This window comes from Caloenas nicobarica, chromosome 25, assembly GCF_036013445.1.
Source record: "Caloenas nicobarica isolate bCalNic1 chromosome 25, bCalNic1.hap1, whole genome shotgun sequence".
NCBI classification, from domain to species: domain Eukaryota; kingdom Metazoa; phylum Chordata; class Aves; order Columbiformes; family Columbidae; genus Caloenas; species Caloenas nicobarica.
The window spans coordinates 337,495-360,592 of NC_088269.1; the positions used below are offsets into that span (position 1 = coordinate 337,495).

Sequence of the window (23,098 nt, forward strand, 5' to 3'; positions counted from 1 at the left end):
CTTCTTCTGCTGCCTAAAAATCAAAACTCAACTTGGTTCATTTCAGCATGACACCCTACCATCCCCCTCTATTTCACAGCTTCTTCCAGTCTTTAACACACAAACACACACACACTGCCACACATACAACACTCTCTTCCTCCATACCCACGTGTCTTATATATATATACTTATTTATTTATTTATTTATAAGAAAATATTTAACATTCAAACTTGTTTTCACATGGACCAAAATATATGCCATATTCAAATACAAAGCCTTTTGTCGTCAACAACTATGACCACTTTAGAATGAACCAGTTCATTGCATGCTGAAGCAACACTGTTGGTCAAGAAACCAGTTTCTGCTTTCCCTGTTACTTACTATAAAGTTTTTCTCTTCCTCCAGAGCTCATGGTGAGCTTTCCTGGTTGTAACAGGCTTGTCTTGACCACCTCTTCGGAAACAGTTGCCTTTTTCTGATTGTCTGTGCTGAAAGACTGGTCAGAGAAATGCACTAAATTGTGCTTGCCTGCAGCAGGATTTTCTGCAGGAGGAGGCACCAACAAAATGGCCCTGGGGCTCAGGGGGCCCATGGCCATGCCCCCCATCAGACTGGTGCCACCCATGGTGGTGGGTAGGGAAAGGCACCAGGAGAAGGGGGAGAAAGCAGCACCGAGAGGCTGTGTCAGGAAATAGGAATTTATTTCCTTTTTCTTGAGTAAACTGTTGATGGAGCCCTGCTACTGCGTCTGGCTGAGCAGCCTCTTGCAGGGCTGGGGAGAGTCTTGGGGGCTGGGACCCCTCCTCTTTGGGGGGCACCGAGGATCCCTGGACCAGTGGTCCGAGCCCCAGCCAGGGGCATGTTTGGGCCCTGCACCTGCTACCTTGGGAGAGACGCTCTCATCAGGAAAAACCATCAGCATGCAATCATTAACAGCTGAGCAAATGGAGCTTCAGTCCAGGGAGAGTCCAGAGTTTGAGAAAATCTGGGATTCATACATTGGAAAGCTCTTAAGTTGCACAAAGAGAACTGGCCAATTCTGTATCAGGGCAGGAGAATAACCCCATCCATGAGCACAGACCAGGACCTGACATGCTGAGCAGTGACCCTGAGGAGAAGGGCCTGGGCACTACAAGTGCCTCAGTTCAGCAGAAGGCACTGAAATCTGTTACTCTTTGAGGTGAATAAACCTGGGAGTATCAGAAATGGACACACTCTGGCTTCCAGACAGCATCAGCATGACTTTTCCAGCCTCATCAGGGCTGGTCTGATGTTCCCATCAGAGCCAGCCCACACAGAGCTGCCCCTGGGCAGTGCCCGGCTGCTGGGAGGAGTCTGCAGGGCAGAGCTGAGCACACAGCAGCTGGGATGGGGTCTGTGACACTGACAGGAGGAGACCTGGGGACAGAGACACAGCTGCAGGCAGGGACAGCTCCAGGCAGCAGAGCAGGGGCTGTTCAGGAGCTCTTTTGCTCCTTCTCTGTAGATGGCTGCTAGGTGTTGTCTGCTGGGCAATGATCTGGCTGTCCCTTTAGCACATCCCATCTCCAGGAGCCCTGACTCTGCTCTGCCTGTCCTGCTGGGCTCACCAGCTGCCTCCAGAAAGGCCCAGCTCTGCTGTAGGATGCCAGGAGTGCTGAGCCTTTCCTTGGGGTCCGCACTCTCCTGCCAGAGTCCTTTGCTTCTCTGGGTGAGGGGTCATGTCCTGTTCTCTCCATCACGTCTCCACCTCTGGGCTGGGACAGAGAAGAGTTTGCAGATCTGCCCTTTCAAACAGGGCTCCCCTGCTTCAGTGTGAGTGCAGGTTTGGGTTTTCTTTTAAAGACAGATTTGTTTATGAAGTCATTTTCAAGGCAGCACAAGTGAAAGCACAGGGCAAATGGGCAAAAGCTGCTCTCCTAAGTCTGCACTGAGACACAGAGAGATGGGCCCTTTTGCCTGTCCTGTCTCAAGACTTCACATTTTCAGTCATATCTATGAGGAATTCAACCCCTACAAAAATCCAGTCATGAGATGTGATGGTGGAAAATTAAAAACACAAACAGAAAATCATAATAATGACATGCTAAGCCTCCACTCTGCAGCCCATGCTCTTAAATGTCACGAGTGTAGATATTGAACTATTCCATTAATGGTGCATAAAATCTGACATTGCTTGTGAATGTCAGATCTCTCACCAACCAGCTCCCATGTCCCCACTACAGCAGAGCAAACCTGGCTGCTTGGCCTCAGACCGGCAGAGGTCCTGCTCCTCACAGAACACTCAGCCAGCACAGACCAGAGGAAGGAAATGCCTTTGAAGTGGGGTGATTACTATGAGAAGATGCAGTGGCCTTCCAAGAGGAGTCTTCCCGCATTTTAAGTTCTCATTTTATGTTTTTGAACAGTGCCTCCATATCAAGAAAGAGCAAATGTCCAACAGCAGCTCCATCACCCAGTTCCTCCTCCTGGCGTTCACAGACACATGGGAGCTGCAGCTCTTGCACTTCTGGCTCTTCCTGGGCATCTACCTGGCTGCCCTCCTGGGCAACGGCCTCATCATCACCACCATAGCCTGTGACCAGCACCTGCACACGCCCATGTACTTCTTCCTGCTCAACCTCGCCCTCCTCGACCTGGGCTCCATCTCCACCACTGTGCCCAAGTCCATGGCCAATTCCCTCTGGGACACCAGGGCCATTTCCGACATTGGATGTGCTGCACAGCTCTTTCTCTTTGTCCTATTAACTTCAGCAGAGTATTTTCTTCTCACCATCATGTCCCACGACTGCTACGTTGCCATTTGCAAACCCCTGCACTACGGGACCCTCCTGGGCAGCAGAGCTTGTGTCCACTTGGCAGCAGTTGCCTGGGCCACTGGGTTTCTTAATGCTCTGCTGCACACGGCCAATACATTTTCACTGCCACTGGGCAAGGGCAATGCCCTGGACCAGTTCTTCTGTGAAATCCCCCAGATCCTCAAGCTCTCCTGCTCAGATGCCTACCTCAGGGAAGTTGGGCTTGTTATACTTGGTGCCTCTGGATTCTTTGTATGTTTTGTGTTCATCCTCCTGTCCTATGTGCAGATCTTGAGGGCCGTGCTGAGGATCCCCTCTGAGCAGGGACAGCACAAAGCCTTTTCCACGTGCCTCCCTCACCAGGCTGTTGTCTCCCTGTATGTCAGCACTGCCATGTTTTCCCATCTGAAGCCCCCCTCCATCTCCTCCCCTTCCCTAGACCTGCTGGTGACAGTTCTGTACTCGGTGGTGCCTCCAGCGGTGAATCCCCTCATCTACAGCATGAGGAACCAGGAGCTCAAGGATGCCCTGAGGAAACTGATGGCTGGATTCCTTTCAAAGTCATTAAACTTCTCATCTTCTGCATATCACTCATGATACAACTCATGACAGGTCCAGCCTGTCTTTGTTATATTTTGTAGTTGTGGATGATTGTTTGGAGTTCAGGGAAGGCTTGTTTCATTTTGCTTTTTTAACTATGATAATATTGCCCACAAAGAAATGTTATTATTCATCCCACTTCTAATTCTCTGTCCACCTTTATAGTTCAAGTCATAGACCTTGTAAATGAGAAGTCGTGCTCCCTCTGTATTTAAACAAAATAAATTACCCTGCAGTGAACAGTTTGTCTGAGATCTTTCCTCTGCAACCTTTGTGAAGCTCAATACAAGCTGTCTGTGGGCAAAGATGGAGGAAACAGTCCCAGCAGAGCAGCTCTGCAAGGGAGCACCAGCCTTGTTCTTTCCAGAGTCCTCCTCTTTCCACTTCCCCACTCTGTTTCTCAGCTCTTGTGCTGCTGTAAGGCCTGAGGGCTTCCAGGGCTTGGTCACAGTCGTACTGTGTGTTGGTCCTGTGACCAGGACAGGCAATGGGCAGTTCTGTGACAGAGCTGGCCTCAGAACAGCATCTCCAGCAGCAAGGGGATCTCCTTAGCACAGTGCCTGAGGGTTTAGGTCTTTTTCCAGAGTTGTTTTAAAGAACAGGCCTAAGGAATAGACTCTCAAGAGGCTCATTGTTTGGCTTGTTTCTCTGTGGGCTCAGTGTGATGAGATCAGGGTCCCAGTGTGGCTTTCGAGGGACTTCGGGCTGGTTGTTCAGGTGTTGCTTGTTGGTGGTCAGCACCCACGCGCATGGTGAATAAGGCAGGGTCCCTCTGAGCACCCTCCATGGCCACCCAAGATTTTGTGTGGGATGCGGTCAGTGGCACTGACCACCATCAGCTGGGGCTGCCTCCCAGTCTGACCAGTACGGCCCCGCAGAGTCACCACAGCCCGGGCACCACAGCCCACTTGATCTACAGAGCAAAACCCCCAGCTCGGGGGCTGTGGGCAGCACGGGGACAGGGTGCAGGAATGGCAGCCAGGCCAGTGCAGGTGTGCTCTCCCTAGGAAAAGTCTTTGTGGGGAGATGGGATGTCCCAGGAGAAGAGCAGAACACAGTGTGTGTGCAAGAGAGACACGGAAACAGTGTGTCATGCTGCTGGGTGCCAGCTTGGAGCTGTTGCCTCTTGCAGCCACCATTTTGATCATTGTCCTCTCACCACGGCTCAGAGAGCTTGTTCTTCACCCCATGGAAGGACACCAGATGACTAGGTCAGAAGTCCAGGTTTGCGCTGAGGGGACATGTGAGCACGGTGATGGTTTGGTTTTTCAGTTCTGAGGGCAGTTCTCAGGTGTTTGGGCTGAGCTCCATGATCTCACTATAAGCACCCAGCGCAAATCTCGAGAGGCCCCCGTGTACCTGAGATATTTGCCTGGGACTGGCAGGTATCAGACAAGAATGATAGACCCATGTCACTTTTGTCATTTACAACTAGTGTTCAAGACTTGTGCACTTAATTAGATTAGTTTCAGGACTGTAGGTAAAGAAGCAGGTATGTAAAGAGCACTTCGAAGAAGTGATAGAAGAATTTTCCAGTTATATCATAGAATCATAGAATTATTTCAGTCGGATGAGACCCTCAGGATCATTGAGTCCAACCATAACCTAACTCTATCACAAAACCATGTCCCTAAGAAGTTCGTCTAAATGCCTTTTAAACCCTTCTAGGGATAGTGACTCCACACTGCCCTAGGTAGCTTGTTCCAATGCCCGACAACCCTTTCCAGGAAGAATTTTTTCCAAATATCCAATCTGAACCTTCCCTGGCGCAACTTGGGATCATTTTCTCTTCTCCTATCACTTGTTACTTGGGAGAAGAGACCAACACCCTCCATGCTCCAACCTCCTTTCAGGCAGTTGCAGACAGCGAGAAGGTCTCCCTTCCCTCAGCCTCCTGTTCTCCAGTATGAACAACCCCAGCTCCTTCAGCCACTCCCGTCACACTTGTGCTCCAGCCCCTCACCAGCTTCGTTGCCTCCTCTTCACTCTCTCTAGTGCTTCAATGTCCTTCTTATGATGTGGGGTCCAAAACTGAACACAGGATTCAAGGTGGGGCCTCACCATTGCTGAGTACAGTGGCACAATCACTTCTCTAGTCCCACTGGCCACACTATTCCTGATACAAGCCAGGATACTGTTTGTGGCCTTTTTGGCCACCTGGGCACACACTGACTCATGTTCAGTTGCTGTTGATCAACATCTCCATAACCCTCTCCACCAGGAAATTTTCCAGCCAATCTTCCCCAAGCCTGTAGCGCTGACTCGAGTTGTTGTGACCCAAGTGCAGGACCTGGCACTTAGTGTGGTTAAACCTCAGACACTGGGTCTCAGCCCAATGATCCAGCTGGTCCAGATCCCTCTGTGTGGCCTTCACACCCTTCAGCACATCAACACTCCCACCCAACTGGGGTCATCTGCAAACTTACTAAGGGTGCCCTCGATCACCTCGTCCAGAATATTGATAAAGATTAAATAGAACTGGTCCCACTACTGAGCCCTGGGAACTCCACTTGTGACTGGCCACCAACTGGATTTGGCTCCATTCACCACAACTCTTTGGGCCCAGGCCTCTAGCCAGTTCTTCATCCATCACAGATACACCATCCAGGCCATGAGCTGCAGCTTCTCCGGGAGAATGCTGTGGGATACGGTGTCAAAGGCTTTACTGAAGTCTAAATACACAACATCCACAGCCTTTCCCTCATCTACTGGCTGGGTCACCTAGTCATGGAGGGAGATCAGGTTGGTCAATCAAGACCTGCCTTTCATAAACCCATGTTGACTGGGCCTGATCACATGGTTCTATTGTAAGTGTTGTGTGATGTTACTCAACATCATCTGCTCCATGACCTTCCCCAGCATTGAGGTCAGACTGACAGATTTGTAGGTCCCCGGATCCTCCTTCCAGCCCTTCCTGTAGATGGGTGTCACATTTGTCAACTGCAGAAAACTTGTAACAACCAGGTGCAAAGTTCAGGGGTGAATCTGATGTAAAGAAAAGTGATGTAACTCCCAGGGAGAGTTTGCTTGGTTTGCTTTCTGAAACAGAAAGGAGAAGCCATGACCTCCAGGCAATGGGAAGGGGGATCCTGTCCCTCACACACGGCTCAGGGCTCTTCCTGGGACCGTGGGATGCGGGTGTGCAAGGCCGAGAGAAGGACAACACTTGTACAACAACTTCCAGCTTCCCCATGGGGCTGCAAGGAGGCAACGAGGCACCAGTGCCATGAGGACAACTTGTCTTCTCCTAGGCCTCAGTGGCAGAGACAACTGCCATGGCCAAGGGGACAGAGACCTGGGTTCTGTTGGTCCCTTCCAGCCTCGCCAGTGCCCTTTGCCGTCTCCATCACAGGCTGTTCTACATGGTCCTACACCTGCCCCTCTTTCCCTACAGGCTGCAGACACCCATCTCGCCTCCCCACCTGCTCTCACCCCAGCATTTCTTTCCCTTCACTGATGTGTCTGCACCCTGACTAGCTGTTCTTTGGAGCACAAAACCATGGGCTGATCCAGCTCCCTCTGGGTGACCACTTGCACCACAGCGCTGTCCTTCCAGTGACATTTCTTCCTCCTCATATCCAGTCTCCATCTTCCAAGTTGCACTTTGTGACTTTTTTTCCTCTCTCCTGCTTTTTTCTGCTATTAAGGAAAACTCAACCATCTCAAAAATTGCTCTTCAAGCACAGAACCCAACCTGCTAGTCTTCTTGCGGTCTTCCACTTGACCAGAGAGAAGTCACCTCACCATGATCTCCTAAATCCCAGGACTGCTGCTGGCCTTTCAGCTTCTCTGACAGACACGACCATGTCCCTGCTGCTGTCCCGTCATGTTCTCAGGCAGAATGGACATGACAGTCCATCTCAAAGGCCTCTTCCTGGGTAGGGCCTGTAGGTACTTATGCGGAGGTTCCTTCCCAGCCATGTCCCTGCTGCTGGGCTGTCACCTCCAGAGACAGAACTGACCCCACAGTCCCCTTCACAGCCACATGCTGCTTACTGGATTGTGAGTTTCTGAGACACAACCGACCTCATAATACCACACCCATCCATCCCCCTCCTTAGCACCCAGCACCTGACCAAGACTGAAGTGTGCTCTACACATTCCTACATGGTCCCCCTCTTTTCCTGCAGGCTGTAGACACCCATTTCGCTTCCTCTCCTTGTTCAAATTTGTCAAATATATTTCCTACTAACAATGTGGGTGAAAAGCACTCCTCACTGGAACTACTGTATTTATATTAACATCTCCTATATCTCCTCTTCTGCCTTTTTTTATTTTTTTACTATTCTTCTACCTATTATCTCTCCAGAAACATCTCCAAGTCAAAAATTATTTCAAATCACAGAATAACTCAGGTTTGAAGAGAGCCCTTGTCACACTCATCTTGTCTCACTCACCTGCTCAGGGCAGGGTGAACCAGGGGAGGTTGCTCAAGGCCTCCTCCCAGGTTTGTATCATCCACAAAGGCACTGAAAGTACACTCTGTTACATCATAGAAGGGGAGAATAAAGACGTTCAACAGCGTTGGCCCAAGTGCTGGTCACTGAGAGATGACACTGGTAACTGGCTGCACGGAGGACTTTGTACAACTGATGATATTTAGGCTTAATGGTTCAGCCAACTTCCCACCCAGCATCCACTTCTTGAGTCCCATCAGCACCACTCTGCCCAGAGGAGACCATGTCTGAGGCCTTGCAAACACCCTGTACAGAACATGCCTTTCTTTCTCGTGTCCATTTGGGTTCAGCAATCCCTTCCTTGTCCTTCACATTCCTGGAAATGGCTGCAGGAGGACGTGTCCCATCTCCTTCCAAGGGAGGGAGATAGGGTGGCCAGCCTGTTATTCTCCCAGTTCCTGTTCGTGCTCTTCTTGAAGATGGGTTGGAGGTCTGCATTTTCTAAGGACCCCAGATCCATTCTGGTTTCTATGGTAGTTAGGACAGCACAATCCAGAATCACAGGCAAGGGTGACACAGCAGACTGGAGGACTTCCAATGAGCCTGTCCAAGGCAGCTGAGATGAATCTCACTGACCCAGGAGGGGTTGTTCCTGGAGTCACACACAGAAATGTCAGGTTCTGTCAGGTTCTGTCATCTGAGCCAGCCTTGCGAACTCCTTATGCACCCAGGGATGATCAGAGACAGAGTCTGTCCCTTTTACTCACAGAGGCAGGAGTCACAGTGTCCCTCTGGCCTCCTGTTGCCACTCCAAAGGGACGAGAGACACCTCAGCCCTGTGGTGTGTCACCCTGCTCTGCACTCATCTGAGATGTCCCATGTCATGAGGAATGGACACGGGGACCTCAGTTCAAGGAAGCACATCCCAGTGCTGCATTCAGGTGATTTCCCATGGGGTGTTCCTCCCAACATGAAGTGACTTCAGGACCTTGTCTGTGCCACAGGCCTTCATGGAATCCCAAGGACTGATGGTTGTCTGTGCTCACTTGTGTTCATGTCACCTCACGTACGTGATGTGCGTGCTTACATTTCATCTATACAACACAAGCACGGACTGCTGACCTACTCATTCAGTGTCCATCCATGGAGGGAAGAACAACCTCTGTGAGCTGGGGTGAGAGGCCAGTGCTGGAAATGGTGCTTTTAAGGGGCCAGTCCATGACGATGTCCTAGGGCAGCTTCCATGGGGTGTCCAGTGCACAGGGGCACAGCCCAGACCCTGCTCTGCTGGTCCTGCAGGTCTCTGGCAGGACGCCTGGCTGTGAGAGGACACTGCTGTGTGCCCAGACCCGCACACACACTGTTCAGCTGTACACTGGTGTTTGCATCTGCATGTCACTTCAGCATGTTCTACAGAGAAGCTTTGAAGAAGAGCTAAACCTTCCGGCCCTGCCCATAGGAGATGACTTTTCTTTCTGGAAAGGCTGTTCTGAGGCCAGCTCTGTCACAGCAGTGCCCATTGCCTGTCCCTGCCTGCGCTCACAGGACTGACACACAGCAGGACGGTGACCAAGCTGCCAGAGCACTCAGGTCTTGCACCAACAAAAGGGATGAGAAGGAGAGTGTGGGAGTGGAACGAGAACATCTCTGGAAGACCAAGTGTTGCTGCTCCCTGGCAGTGCTGCCAGGATGGGACTCTCTTCCCTTCCACCAGAAGGGAAGAAATGGATCCTGCAGCTCCAAAAAGGCCTTAAAAGAAGATCTCAGGGGAAAAATAAAACAAAACAAAACACTGCAGGGCCGTATATTCTTTTTAAAAACAGAGAGAAAAGGGCTCCTCATTTCCATAGACACTTGTTGAGAAAAAAAGGCAGACATTGAATTAGGAAAGGAATGACAACATAATCACAAAGCACCAACACAACACCAACAAAACAAGAATGGTTGAGCCTGCAATGAGTTACACTATAAGTGCTATGCAGAGGATGAGAGTTTATGGCTGTTTGTTATTGAAAATGTCCAGTTATCAGTTTCCACACTGAATCCTGGAGCTCCTTGTTCCTCATGCTGTAGATGAGGGGGTTCACTGCTGGAGGAACCACTGAGTATAGAACTGCCACCACCAGGTCCAGTGAAGGTGATGAGATGGAGGGAGGTTTCAGGCAGGCAAAAATGCCAGTGCTGATGAAAAGGGAAACCACGGCCAGGTGAGGGAGGCATGTGGAAAAAGCTTTGTGCCGTCCCTGCTCAGAGGGATTCCTCAGTACAGCCCTGAAGATCTGCACATAGGAGAAAAAAATGAAAATAAAACACCCAAACGCTAAACAGGCAGTGACCACAAGAAGCCCAGCTTCCCTGAGGTAGGAGTTTGAGCAGGAGAGCTTGAGGATCTGGGGGATTTCACAGAAGAATTGGTCCAGGGCATTGCTCTTGCACAGTGGTAGTGAAAAAGTATTGGCCGTGTGCAGCAGAGCATGGAGAAACCCAGTGGCCCAGGCAGCTGCTGCCATGTGGACACAAGCTCTGCTGCCCAGGAGGGTCCCGTAGTGCAGGGGTTTGCAGATGGCAACATAGCGGTCGTAGGACATGACTGTGAGGAGAGAATATTCTGCTGAAATGAAAAAGAGAGACATAAAGACTTGTGCAGCACATCCCAAAAAGGAGATGGCCCTGGTGTCCTGGAGGGAATTGGCCATGGATTTGGGGACAGTGGTGGAGATGGAGCCCAGGTCGAGGAGGGAGAGGTTGAGGAGGAAGAAGTACATGGGCGTGTGCAGGTGCTGGTCACAGGCTATGGTGGTGATGATGAGGCCATTGCCCAGGAGGGCAGCCAGGTAGATGCCCAGGAAGAGCCAGAAGTGCAAGAGCTGCAGCTCCCGTGTGTTTGTGAATGCCAGGAGGAGGAACTGGGTGATGGAGCTGCTGTTGGACATTTGCTGTTTGTTGGAATGTGGGCTCTGTTCAAAAAAAAGAAAAAGCAACATAAGATTAGGACAGACTCCTCTTAGCAAAGCCACACCATTTTTTAAAGATATCATCCAAACTGAAATACATTTCCTTTCTCTGGGGTGTGCTGGCAGAGTGTGCTGTGAGGAGCAGGACCTGTGCCCGTGTGCTGCCAAGCAGCCAGCTTTGCTCTGCTGCAGTGGTGTCATGGGAGCTGGTTTGTGACAGCTCTGACATTCACAAGGAGTGGCAGATGTAATCCACCTTCAATAAAAACATTTAATATCTGTGCTCATGACTGTCAAGGGCTTGGGCTACAGAGGAGACAATTAGCATATTTTAATAAATATTTTATCTGTGGTTTTCTTATTTTCCATCACCACATCAGGTGAGCGGGGTATTTTTAGGGGTAGAAATCCTCATTTCTGTGATTGAAAATGTGATGAATCTAGATACAGGAGAGGCAAAAAGGCTCAGCTTTATCTGGTTCATTATGGAGTAAGACAGCAGAAGTGTGCATCAGGATTTTACTCATCTGTCTGTGCTTCGGCTTGTGCTGCCTTGAAAATTACATTACACACAAATTACTCTAATTGATCCAAACAACTGGACTCTGGAGCAGGGGAGCCCTGTCTGAAAGGGCACATCTGAGAACTCTTCTCTGTCCCAGCCCAGAGGTGGAGATGCGATGGAGAGAGCAGGACACAACCCCTCACAGACAGAAGCAAAGGACTCTGGCAGGACAGTGCGGACCCCAAGGAAAGGCTCAGCACTCCTGGCATCCTACAGCAGAGCTGGGCCTTTCTGGAGGCAGCTGGTGAGCCCAGCAGGACAGGCAGAGCAGAGTCAGGGCTCCTGAAGATGGGATGTGCTAAAGGGACAGTCCGATCATTGCCCAGCAGACAACACCCAGCAGCCATCTGCAGAGAAGGAGCAAAGGAGTCATTCTGATGCTGTCTGGAAGCCAGGATGTGTTGATTTCTGATACTCACAGGTTTATTCACTGCTAAGAGTAACAGATTTGGAATTTCAGTGCATCCTCCTGAGCTGAGACATTTATTTCTGTGTCCCTTTGGCCACATAGACAACCCAGAGTATGAGAATGATAGAATAAGATCCGTCGTTTTCACACAGCCCCTGTCTTGCTGTGCTTCTTTAAAAGCCTCCTGGGAATGTCCTGCAGTGATCTGGAGCTGTGAACAGCCCTGACACACACAACACCCACTCCATAGCAGGAGCCTGTCCAGCCAGAGGTTGCTGCTTCCACCCACAGCTTCTCCCCACAGCACCGTGGGGATCTCCCGGGCAGGCTGAGCTCTGACCCTGGCAGGCAGCAGAGTCCCTGCCCCGGCACAGCCCTGGGGTGCAGGGACCCTGCCCTGCAGGACAGCCCTGGGCACCCTTTGCTGGAAAACCGTCTGCTTTGATTTTCAAAATTTTGGAACAAGAGTCCCCTCCATAGGGATCCCACAAGCTGTGGCTGTTCCAGCTTTAGGAGATATCTCCAGGAGCTACAGCTGCATTGCCCTGCACACAGAGACTTACCATGTCAAAGGCTGCAAAGATTTCTCCTCCAGTGAGCCCTCAGTCATCCTACCAATCCTGACCACCTTTCATCTCTCTCTGCCTTGCTGGTCTCCCTGAGATCCCCAGGCAGAGCCCTCAGCCCTGCTGCGCTTTGCAGAGGAGCTGCTCCTCGGCAGAGCTGTCTCTCTGCAGCACTGCCGCTTGCCATGAGCTCCCTCTGTCCCAGGAGCCCAGCCCAGCTCAGCAGCACAGGAGCAGCCCAAAGCACTTTAATGACCCCTCTGGTGGGTTTGGTGCTGAGTCCGTGGACCTCAGACACTGAGTAAACCTGGATGTGTTTCATTAACCAAAAGGCCAAGCCCTGACCCCCAGCCCTGGGAAGGCACATCCTGTCCCTCCCACGTTGCCCAGGGCTCTTCCTGGGACAGTGTGATGTGGGACTGTACAGGGCCAAGGGCAGGACTATGGTCCGACACCTCCCAGGTTCCTGGCTGGGGACAAAGAGGCCATGAGGCCCCTGTGCTGTTAAGGACAAGGTGTCTCCTCACAGGCATCGGAGGTGGAGACAACAGCCATCGCCAAGGGCAGAAAGAGCTCATGTCTGTTGGGGGCTTTCAGCCTCTTTACATCCCTTGATCATCTCCATGACAGCCTGTGCTATGCTGTGGCATCCCCTGCACCTCTTTCCCTGCAGGCTGGAGACATCCCCCCTGCTGCCCCACCTTGCTCTTGTCTGAGCATCTTCCTTCCTTTGCTGATATCTCTCCATGTAAATATTTAGATTTGGTTTGCCTCTACTGTAACTAACTCATCTGACTTTTGCATTAAGGGAAGACCGACAGCTGCAGATCTTTTGACAATATGTTTTACCAGCATGACAACCCTGGTACCTGTATTATTGAGTTATACCATCTTAAGTGATTTTTGGTATTAATGTTTTATATTATTGTTTTCCCTCAGCAGGTAATGGCTGAAAAAGCTGCTTCAATTTTAAAAACATCTGTTGCTTCAACGTAAGTGACGAATCAGCCAACATGAAAGACAACATTTAACATCTCCAAGACTTCGTGCATCAAATGGAGCAATCTACTGATGATGCCTGGATGAACGGGTCATTTAATTCCTTGATAAAATGAATGGAACACCTGATTTAAAGCATCACTGTACAGATATGTTTATTCCTCTTCCTGTATGTGTTTATTATGTACCTCTATAAATTGCTCTGTACTACACCTCACAAATCCAAGTGAACATCTCGGGCTTTGCTGGCCCCAACAGAAGCAGTTTCTTGACTGAGGGGAGTGGAATACATGGGAATGGTGCAAGAATGGCGAGGAGGAGTATTGTGAGGACACTCAAGCCACTGTAGCTGGGATGTAGAAAAGCACATGAACCACAAGTAGAACCTCTGTGTTTAGATAATAGGCCTGTGAAGAATCATAAAGACACCTTACCAGATATCCTTAAGATTCCTACAGACAAAGATAAAAGCGATGCTACAAAATGCAGAATTAGTGCACAATGGATTTTCCCATATGTCTAATGGCATAACCTGTCCGGCAAATGCTGCCGAGACCAGTCTATTTCATCTTTTTGTCTTGCAGCTTCCTGTAAGATCAAAGTACAATATATCATCCTATTGCTGCTGAAGGCACATCATGTCCTGTTGGGACTAAAGCGGAAGACTCTATTTGGATGGTCACCGACCACAACAGGAACTTTGAATGTGATGCTTCATCCAGTTGTAATTCTGTTAACTCTAACATTATTGTGCTTGTTACTTACAATAATTTTATGTATAAAAGCCCAGTACACATATAAGCAAAGGATCTCTATTTGTTGTGACAAACACCCTGATAATAAAATTTATAGTGATATTCTATATTATTGAAGCTATCTGCTCAAACAAAAGTTCACATGCACGCTAACACTGTATATAGATGATATTAGCATTTAAACCAAATAGTTTATCAAACAATTGGACTCTTACCACTGAACTACAACATGGCATGTATTTATGACATAGAGGCAAGAGGTAACCACACTACCACCCTATGAGAGAATGAAGGGGATTGACTGTGGTCAAGGGGGTGGAGTGTGGCAGGTGCACTCGACCACCCCCCAGCCAAACCCGCAGTAGTTTGGTCCAGGCTGCAGAGGAGGGAAGGGCCTGAGCCACAGCCAGGCCAAGAACTCCTTCCAGGAGACCCACAGGGAAGCAGAACGGCAACTGAATGCTGGTAACTTGTGGGTGCAGGGAGTCTCGTGCAGACTTTTCCTACTCTATGCAATTTGACTATGAGTCAACCACTTTATTCTATAAATATGACAGCCTAGATGAGGCCACTTTGAGTGCTCCCTGCTAAATAAGCGAGCTGTATGGCAATGGTTTTACTACTCACAGGTCAGTGGATGAGCCCAGTTCAAGTTCAATATTAGTCATTTAGCTTAAGTAGATGCACACCAAATGTAATGGATTATTTAGAAATATAAGGTTGTATGATTTTTTTTTAATATACTCTTCGATTCATGTTACTTAGTAGACTAGATTTGCTAAATTTTTAAGCTCGTATTTACTAAAAGCAACTGCAGACTACACTAAATGCCTGCAAGATAAAGTCTAGCTTGCATTTTGCTGGGAAATCTGGAACTGACAGGGAAAACGACGATCCAAGGCTAACGCAGAGACATCTGCAAAGTGGGGCCTGTTTGCACTTCGCTGAGAAGAAAGGATTTATCCAGACAAAATGGCATCTTCAAGGATATGGACCAAAAACAATGTTAACAACTGAACAAAACAGAACTGCAGAGAAAACTACAAGAAGAAAGGGAAAGGAACAAAAAATTAGAGGAAAAAAATTGGAATGATACTTATGCAGGCTCCTCATCCCCCTAATCTTCTACAGATTAGGAAATTTACTGCGTCCCCTCCTGAATGGGATGGAAATTTATGGGGTGAGCCTGATGATGATGATTTTGGGGAAGATGATTCCTTGTCTCTCTCGTATCCTCCTGACTATGAAGCTAGGTCTGTTATTAAGACAGAAACTGAATTAAGAGAAAAGGCATTTAAAGAGTTTCAAGCAGAGTCTTGGGAACTGAGAAATAAGCTGTGGAGAAAGGCGCTGGAACTAGACATTCCTGAAGCTGCAATTCAGAAACAGCCTCCCAGTGTTATCTTAGGTCTCATTGAAGCATTTCTGAAGCGAGATAGTAGTGAGAAGAAGGAACACATTCCAACTTCTCCAGTGCCTGCTCCAAGGAGTGTTAACCCTTTCCTCCCTCCGAGGGAAGTACCACAGGGCACGAATCCAAAAAACTGAGTAAGGTCCAGACAGCAACTGGGTCTGCCTGTCTGGAAGGTAGAAGCTTATCAGTGGACAAGTGATGATGGCCCATACATTTTAATTCCAGATGTCCCTCGAGGACAATTGGTGACATTTTTAATAGACACAGGAGCACAAATTTTAACACTGACACATCAAGAAACTGAAGTCGCTACCGGATTTCTGGAAGTGCATTTGCAGGACCAAGGCTGGACAATTAATCTGACTAAAATGCAGGGTCCTATTTTTAGGAAGAGTTTGGTATGGACAGCTTAGAGAAACACCAGATAAGATAGAGCACACAGTCCAGCAGTTTTCTGTACCAGCTGCAGTAACACAACTACATGCCTTTTGGGGATTTTTAGGGCACTGGAGAACTTTTATCCCCACATCTTCTGTGGAGAAGGATTCCCCTTGTGAAGGGTTAATAGAAGAACACTATAAGGTTGATACACTTAAATTACAAAACAACAGGCAAGCAGATAATATGACCTCTGCTGTGCTCCAAGCTCAAGCTCTAAATATGCATATAGCTCGTGGACGTGGATCAGCTTATTCTGCACACACATGGGACATTGCTCACATTCAAACCCCTTTTCTATTATATATTTGTAAAATGTGCTCACATCATTGTGCTACTTGTACACAGTTACACTTAAGGGCATTATGTAGGCCATGGGGAAAGATAAGACATGGCCAGTGGGCCTTGATTACCTGTCAGGTTGATTGTGTGGGCCCTCCGCCCTGGTCTAGGGGGTGGCAGTATGTACACACTGCTGTGGATACAGTGTCAGGACTAATTTCAGAAGAAATTGAATTATTCACACCGATGGATTGTGAAGTGGGACTGCAGCCTACTGATCTAGATGTACATCCTCTGCTAATGTCAGATTCTCAAATTCTTGTGTTTCAGGTATCTTCAATGAATACCTGTACTTTATCTAGAGGACGCAGCATTGGAACAGTGTGATTGGTGTCAAGAACACAACACTGCATTGAAGTTCTATCTGAAAAGGTACAAGCCAGAGTTCTCCAAACCGTGTGGGTAATTATCTCACATCAGGTTATCAGACCCAGAGTAACATCAGCTGCAGGAGCTGGAGCAACATGTATCTATTACTGGAAGGTGATGGCACTCCTGTTTTCCTTCCCTATCACAGGCTGGCTCATCGTACTTTGCAATCTCGTACTACAAGCATATGCCCTGGATATGTTTCCACAAGACCAATATGTAAATACTTAGATTTGGTTTGCCTCTACTGTAACTAACTCATCTGCCTTTTGCATTAAGGGAAGACCGACAGCTGCAGCTTCAAGGATATGGACCAAAACCAATGTCTACAACTGAACAAAACAGAGGCCCATGTGGAGTCAGGGAAAAAGGGCCCAATGGGGCCTCGCTTGTTAGACCCTCTCTCCTCGCTTGTTAGACCCTCTCACCTACCGCTAGTGTCCCTGACTGTGCCGACCATGGTCTCCTCCAGGAAGAGGGCTTGCCTAAAGAAGACTGTGTTGACTCAGACGGAGCTACTGCCTCGAACCGTGGCTGTCCAGGTGTCCGGCTGCAGGGAGTGCCAGAGCCTGCTGCTGCCGAGGGATGGAGGCCAGCATTCAGCCTGTGTGAGGTGCGAGCAGGTGCAAGATCTGCTCGGCATGGTTGCAAAACTTAAGGAGGAGATTGAGACACTGAGGTCCATCAGAGAGTGTGAAAGGGAGATCGACTGGTGGAGTAACTCCCTGGCGTGCCAGGCAGAAAGGCCCCAAGGGGGAACCCCCCAAAAGGTGATGGACCCCCTGCCCTGTCGGACAGAGAGGGAAGATCTGAGAGAGCCCCTGCCCTGTCACTGTCGGGCAGAAGTAGGGGGCCAAACAGCTGAGGAGGGTCGGAAGCGAGTTCCAGTTAGGCGTCGCGGGCAACCCCCCTCCCTACCTGCTTTGCTTCCCCGGGTGTCCCTCCGTAATAGGTTTGAGGCCCTGGATATTGAAGAAGATGTAGGTGGGGACGTGGTGCAAGGGCCACCTACAAGGTCACATAGGAAGAAGCAATTGACTCCACGCCTCAAGACTGCCTCCGAGAAAAAGGAAAGAAGGGTAATTGTGGTAGGCAATTCCCTTCTGAGAAGGACGGAGGGCCCGATATGCAGAGCTGACCCTCAGCATCGGGAAGTTTGTAGCCTACCTGGAGCTCGGATCAGGGACATCGCCAAGGCGCTCCCCAACCTGGTGCGCCCAACGGACTATTACCCCCTACTGATCTTCCAGACAGATGGGGAGGAAGCGGCATCCCGTAGTCTGAGGGGAATGAAGAGAGACTTCAAGGCCTTGGGACGAATGGTGAAAGAGTCTGGGGCTCAAGTTATCTTCTCTTCCCTCCTTCCATTTTTGGATGATGATGTGGGACGGAATAGAAAAATTGAGTCTGTAAATGATTGGCTTCGGGACTGGTGCTACAGGCAGGGCTTTGGGTTCTTTGATAACGGCTGGTTTTATAAGACACCAGTCCGGTCAGTGATATGTGGAAAAGGTTTATCCCACAGGGGTAAAAGGATGCTGGGACAGGAATTAGCAGGGCTTTAAACTAGATTCGAAGGGGGATGGGGTTGTAGCTGGGCTTGCATCAGTGGGGCAGCATGCTGGAATACATAAAGACCGGGAGGCCCCTCAGGGTGAAATCGGTGTACTCAGCTCGCTCCCTGAAGTGCCTGTACACCAATGCGCGCAGCATGGGAAATAAGCAGGAGGAGTTAGAAACCTGCGTTCGGTCAGGAGATTATGATCTGGTGGCAATTACAGAGACATGGTGGGACAGCTCACATGACTGGAATGTGGTCATGGATGGCTATGTTGTTTTCAGGAAAGATGGGCCAGCCAAGCATGGTGGTGGAGTTGCTCTTTATGTGAGAGAGCAACTACAATGTATAGAGTACTGTCCAGGTGCGGTTGAGGAGCAAGTTGAGAGTCTGTGGGTGAGAATTAAGGGGCAGGCTGGCAGGGGTGACACTGTTGTGGGAGTCTATTACAGGCCACCAGATCAGAGTGAGTATGTTGATGAGGCCTTCTACAGGCAGCTGAGCGTGGCCTCACAGTCACAGGCTCTGGTTGTTATGGGGGATTTTAACTACCCTGATGTTTGCTGGAAGGACTACTCAGCCAGCCAACCTCAGTCTAGGAGGTTCCTCCAGTGCATTGACGATAACTTTCTGACACAAATGGTGGAGGAGCCGACTAGGAGAGGTGCGCTGCTGGATCTCGTCCTCGCTAACAAGGAGGGTCTGGTTGAAGCAGTAAAGGTGGGGGGCTGCCTTGGTTGCAGTGACCATGAGATGGTGGAGTTCAGAATCTCCTGTGGTGGGAGCAGAATACCGAGCAGAATTGCAACCCTGGACTTCAGCAGGGCCGACTTTGGCCTTTTCAAACAATTGCTGGAGGAAATCCCGTGGGCAAGGCTGCTAGAAGGTAAAGGGGCCCAAGATAGTTGGTTAACATTCAGGGACTGCTTCTACCAAGCTCAAGATCAGAGCATCCCGATGCGCAGGAAGTCAAGGAGGGGAGCCAGGAGACCTGCGTGGTTAAACAGGGAACTGCTGGGCAAACTCAAGTGGAAGAGGAGGGTTTACAAATCATGGAAGGAGGGGCTGGCCACTTGGGAAGAATATAAGGCTGTTGTTAGAGGATGTAGAGAGGCAGCTTGGAAAGCTAAGGCCTCCTTAGAGTTAAACCTGGCGAGAGGGGTCAAGGACAACAGGAAGAGCTTCTTCAAATACATGGCAGATAAAACTAACACCAGAGGCAATGTAGGCCCACTGATGAACGGGGTGGGTGCCCTGGTGACAGAAGATACAGAGAAGGCAGAATTACTGAATGCGTTCTTTGTCTCTGTCTACTCTGCCGGAGGCTGTCCTGAGGAGCCCCGTACCCCTGAGGCCCCAGAGGAAGGCAGGGCAGTGGAGGAGTTTGCCTCAGTTGATGAGGACGGGGTTAGGGAGCAATTAAGCAATCTGGACATCCATAAATCCATGGGTCCAGATGGGATGCACCCACGGGTGCTGAGGGAGCTGGCTGAAGTCATTGCTGGACCACTCTCCATCATCTTTGCCAAGTCTTGGGAAACGGGAGAGGTGCCTGAGGACTGGAGGAAAGCAAATGTCACTCCGGTCTTCAAAAAGGGCAAGAAGGAGGACCCGGGCAACTATAGACCGGTCAGCCTCACCTCCATCCCTGGGAAAGTGATGGAACACCTTATCCTTGGTGCCATCTTAAGACATATCAAGGCTAAGAGGGTCATCAGGGGCAGTCAACATGGCTTCACCAAGGGGAAGTCGTGTTTGACCAACCTCATAGCCTTTTATGAAGACGTAACAAGGTGGATTGATGATGGCAGAGCAGTGGATGTGGTCTACCTTGACTTCAGCAAAGCATTTGACACTGTCTCCCACAGCATCCTCACGGCAAAACTGAGGAAGTGTGGACTGGATGATCGGGTAGTGAGGTGGACTGCAAACTGGCTGAAGGAGAGAAGCCAGAGAGTCGTGATCAATGGGGCAGAGTCTGGTTGGAGGCCTGTATCTAGTGGAGTGCCTCAAGGGTCAGTTCTGGGACCAATACTGTTCAATGTATTCATCAATGACTTGGATGAGGGAATTGAGTGTACTATCAGCAAGTTTGCTGATGACACCAAGCTGGGAGGAGTGGCTGACACGCCAGAGGGCTGTGCTGCCATCCAGCGAGATCTGGACAGGCTAGAGAGTTGGGCGGGGAAAAATTTAATGAAATATAACAAGGGAAAATGTAGAGTCTTGCATCTGGGCAGGAACAACCCCAGGTTCCACTACAGGTTGGGGAATGACCTATTAGAGAGCAGTGTAGAGGAAAAGGACCTGGGAGTCCTGGTGGACAGCAAGATGACCATGAGCCAGAACTGTGCCCTTGTGGCCAAGAAGGCCAATGGCATCCTGGGGTGGATTAGAAGGGGGGTGGTTAGTAGGTCGAGAGAGGTTCTCCTTCCCCTCTACTCTGCCCTGGTGAGACCTTATCTGGAATAATGTGTCCAGTTCTGGGCCCCTCAGTTCAAGAAGGACAGGGAACTGCTGGAGAGAGTCCAGCGCAGGGCCACAAAGATGATTAAGGGAGTGGAGCATCTCCCTTATGAGGAAAGGCTGAGGGAGCTGGGTCTCTTTAGCTTGGAGAAGAGGAGACTGAGGGGTGACCTTATCAATGTTTATAAATATATAAAGGGTGGGTGTCACGAGGATGCAGCCAGGCTCTTCTCGGTGACAACCAACAGTAAGACAAGGGGTAATGGGTTCAAGCTGGAACACAAGAGGTTCCACTTAAATTTGAGAAGAAACTTCTTCTCAGTGAGGGTGACGGAACACTGGAACAGGCTGCCCAGGGACATTGTGGATTCTCCTTCTCTGGAGACATTCAAAACCCGCCTGGACGCCTTCCTGTGCAACCTCACCTAGGTGTTCCTGCTCCGGCAGGGGGATTGGACTAGATGATCTTTCGAGGTCCCTTCCAATCCCTAACATTCTGTGATTATGTGATTCTGTGAAAGGACCTGGTGGTAAAATTTTACTATTGGACGGGATCTTGGTGTGAATGGTCTGTAAAGATATAAAAGTTTGTAGTTTTCTATGCTGGGGCGGACCTCTGCGCAGGTACCCAGCTTGAGCCAGCCCTTCTGCTATTCTACTCCATTAAATTTTTTATTTTCTGAGAATTTTGTCTCCTGAAAGTCTGCTCTGCATATGGTCATAAGGCCTCGCCTCTAAGTTTCCTGCTGAAGTTCTAAAATACAAACTCTGGAGCGAACGGTTATCAGGGAAAGAGGAATCCTGACAGTTTGCACCGTGACAGATACGGCCTCACCTGAAAGTTTGTCTCTGGAGCTCCAAGACACGGCCCCCTGGAGTGAACGGTTATCAGGAAGGGAAGACGCCTGAAGGTTTGCTTCGTGAACGGGTACAGGTACCTGGAGAGAAGGTCAGAAGCATTAGGTTTGACATATTTCCCCCATGCAGTAAATAATACAGTGAACCTGCCACCGAACTCTTTTAAGTCGCACTTCTCTTTAAGAAATCTAAACATTGTTCTGCAGCAAGCAAAACCCCTCCATTACTCCCCCGCAAGAGGGTGTCACCAAGTGAGGTCACAAAGGGCCCCACTGTGACCCTGCACCTGGAGAGGGAGGTCAGGGTGTCCCATTGGGAGGCTCAGGGCCAGCTCAGCCCTGGGCACCCAGGTGCTCTTGTGGTGGCCTTGGCTAAATTTGAATCCCAGTTTCTTCAAGTTTTACCACCCACTGCTCTCAGTATAGTCTTTAACAGTCCGTTGCACCACTCGATTTTCCCGGAGGCTGATGCATGATGGGGATGTGACAGACCCACTCAATGACGGGCTCCTTGGCCAAGGCGTCTATGAGGAGGTTCCAGAAAGGAGTCCCGCTGTCTGGCTCACTTGTCTCTGGGCTGCTGTGTCACCACAGGACTTGCTTTTCAAGGCCCAGGACAGTGTTGCGGGCAGTGCCATGGGGCACGGCATATGTTTCCAGCCATCCGGTGGTGGTTCCACCTTTGTAAGCACAGAGCTCTTGCCGTGGCGGGTTTGTGGCAGTGTGATATAGTCAATCTGCCAGGCCTCTCTGTATTTACACTTCAGTCATCACCCCCCGTACCACACAGGCTTTGACTGCTTGGCTTGCTTGATGGTAGCGCGTTTCACAATAATGAATAACCTGTGCAAGAGCATCCATGGTCAAGTCCACCCCTCGATCACGAGCCCATCCATATGTTGCATCCCTTCCTCGATGACCTAAGGCACCGTGGGCCCAATGGGCCATAAAGAATTCGCCTTCATCTTGCCAGTGCAAATCTACCTCAGCCACTTTAATCTGGGCAGCTCGATCCCCCCCTGCTTGTTCAGATCGGGTTCTTCAGTGACCGACTCTCGGGCACAGGAGCTTCTACGTGGCGCACTCTCACAGGCAGGTTCTCCAGCCGGGCAGCGATATCTTGCCAGGATTCAGCAGCCCTGATGCGTTGGGCTCTGCGCTGCCAGCGGCTCCACTTCCATTGGCTGTGGCCCAGGGGACAGCAGGGTCCACAACGGTCGCACGCGGTCGGCGGTGGCGGCGAGAAGCCAGATGGCCCATGGCTGCGTTCCAGCGGCACGGCCCAGAAGACTGACTGTGTGAGCGGGTGGTGCCACGGAGACACGGGGTCTGGAACATGGGGGTGGCCGGGGGGACAGGAGGGACGAGGAGGGTGGCAGAGAAGAAGGGGCCCCGGGGCTGGGCCGGGGCTGCTCAAGCTCGGGGCAGGCCTGACGGGCGCCATGTCAGAGCTCGGCCTGGCCGCCCGTGGAGCCGCCTCCTGCTCACATCACTCTTCGCCACCATTGGTTGGGAGGGCTGTCAGTCTTCTGCCTTGAGGTGATGCTGTCTGGGATTGGCTACCTGGGCTGTCACTCTGCCTTGGTTCAGGGCCCACCCTGCCCTGAGGCGCTGTTTCCTCTGATTGGCTGTCTGGGATTTCCCCCTGG

The 23,098-nt window shown here is 50.1% G+C and overlaps 1 protein-coding gene and 1 pseudogene across 1 annotated transcript; one reads left to right on the forward strand and one right to left on the reverse strand.

The window, feature by feature from the left end:
* The window catches only part of LOC135998385 (ciliary microtubule associated protein 1A-like), a 175,618-nt pseudogene that overhangs the window by 99,954 nt on the left and 52,566 nt on the right, over positions 1-23,098 (forward strand).
* On the reverse strand, positions 9,764-10,690 carry LOC135998383 (olfactory receptor 14A16-like). Its single transcript, XM_065651551.1, has one exon. It carries the CDS (start codon positions 10,688-10,690, stop codon positions 9,764-9,766), a length of 927 nt encoding a protein of 308 aa, XP_065507623.1.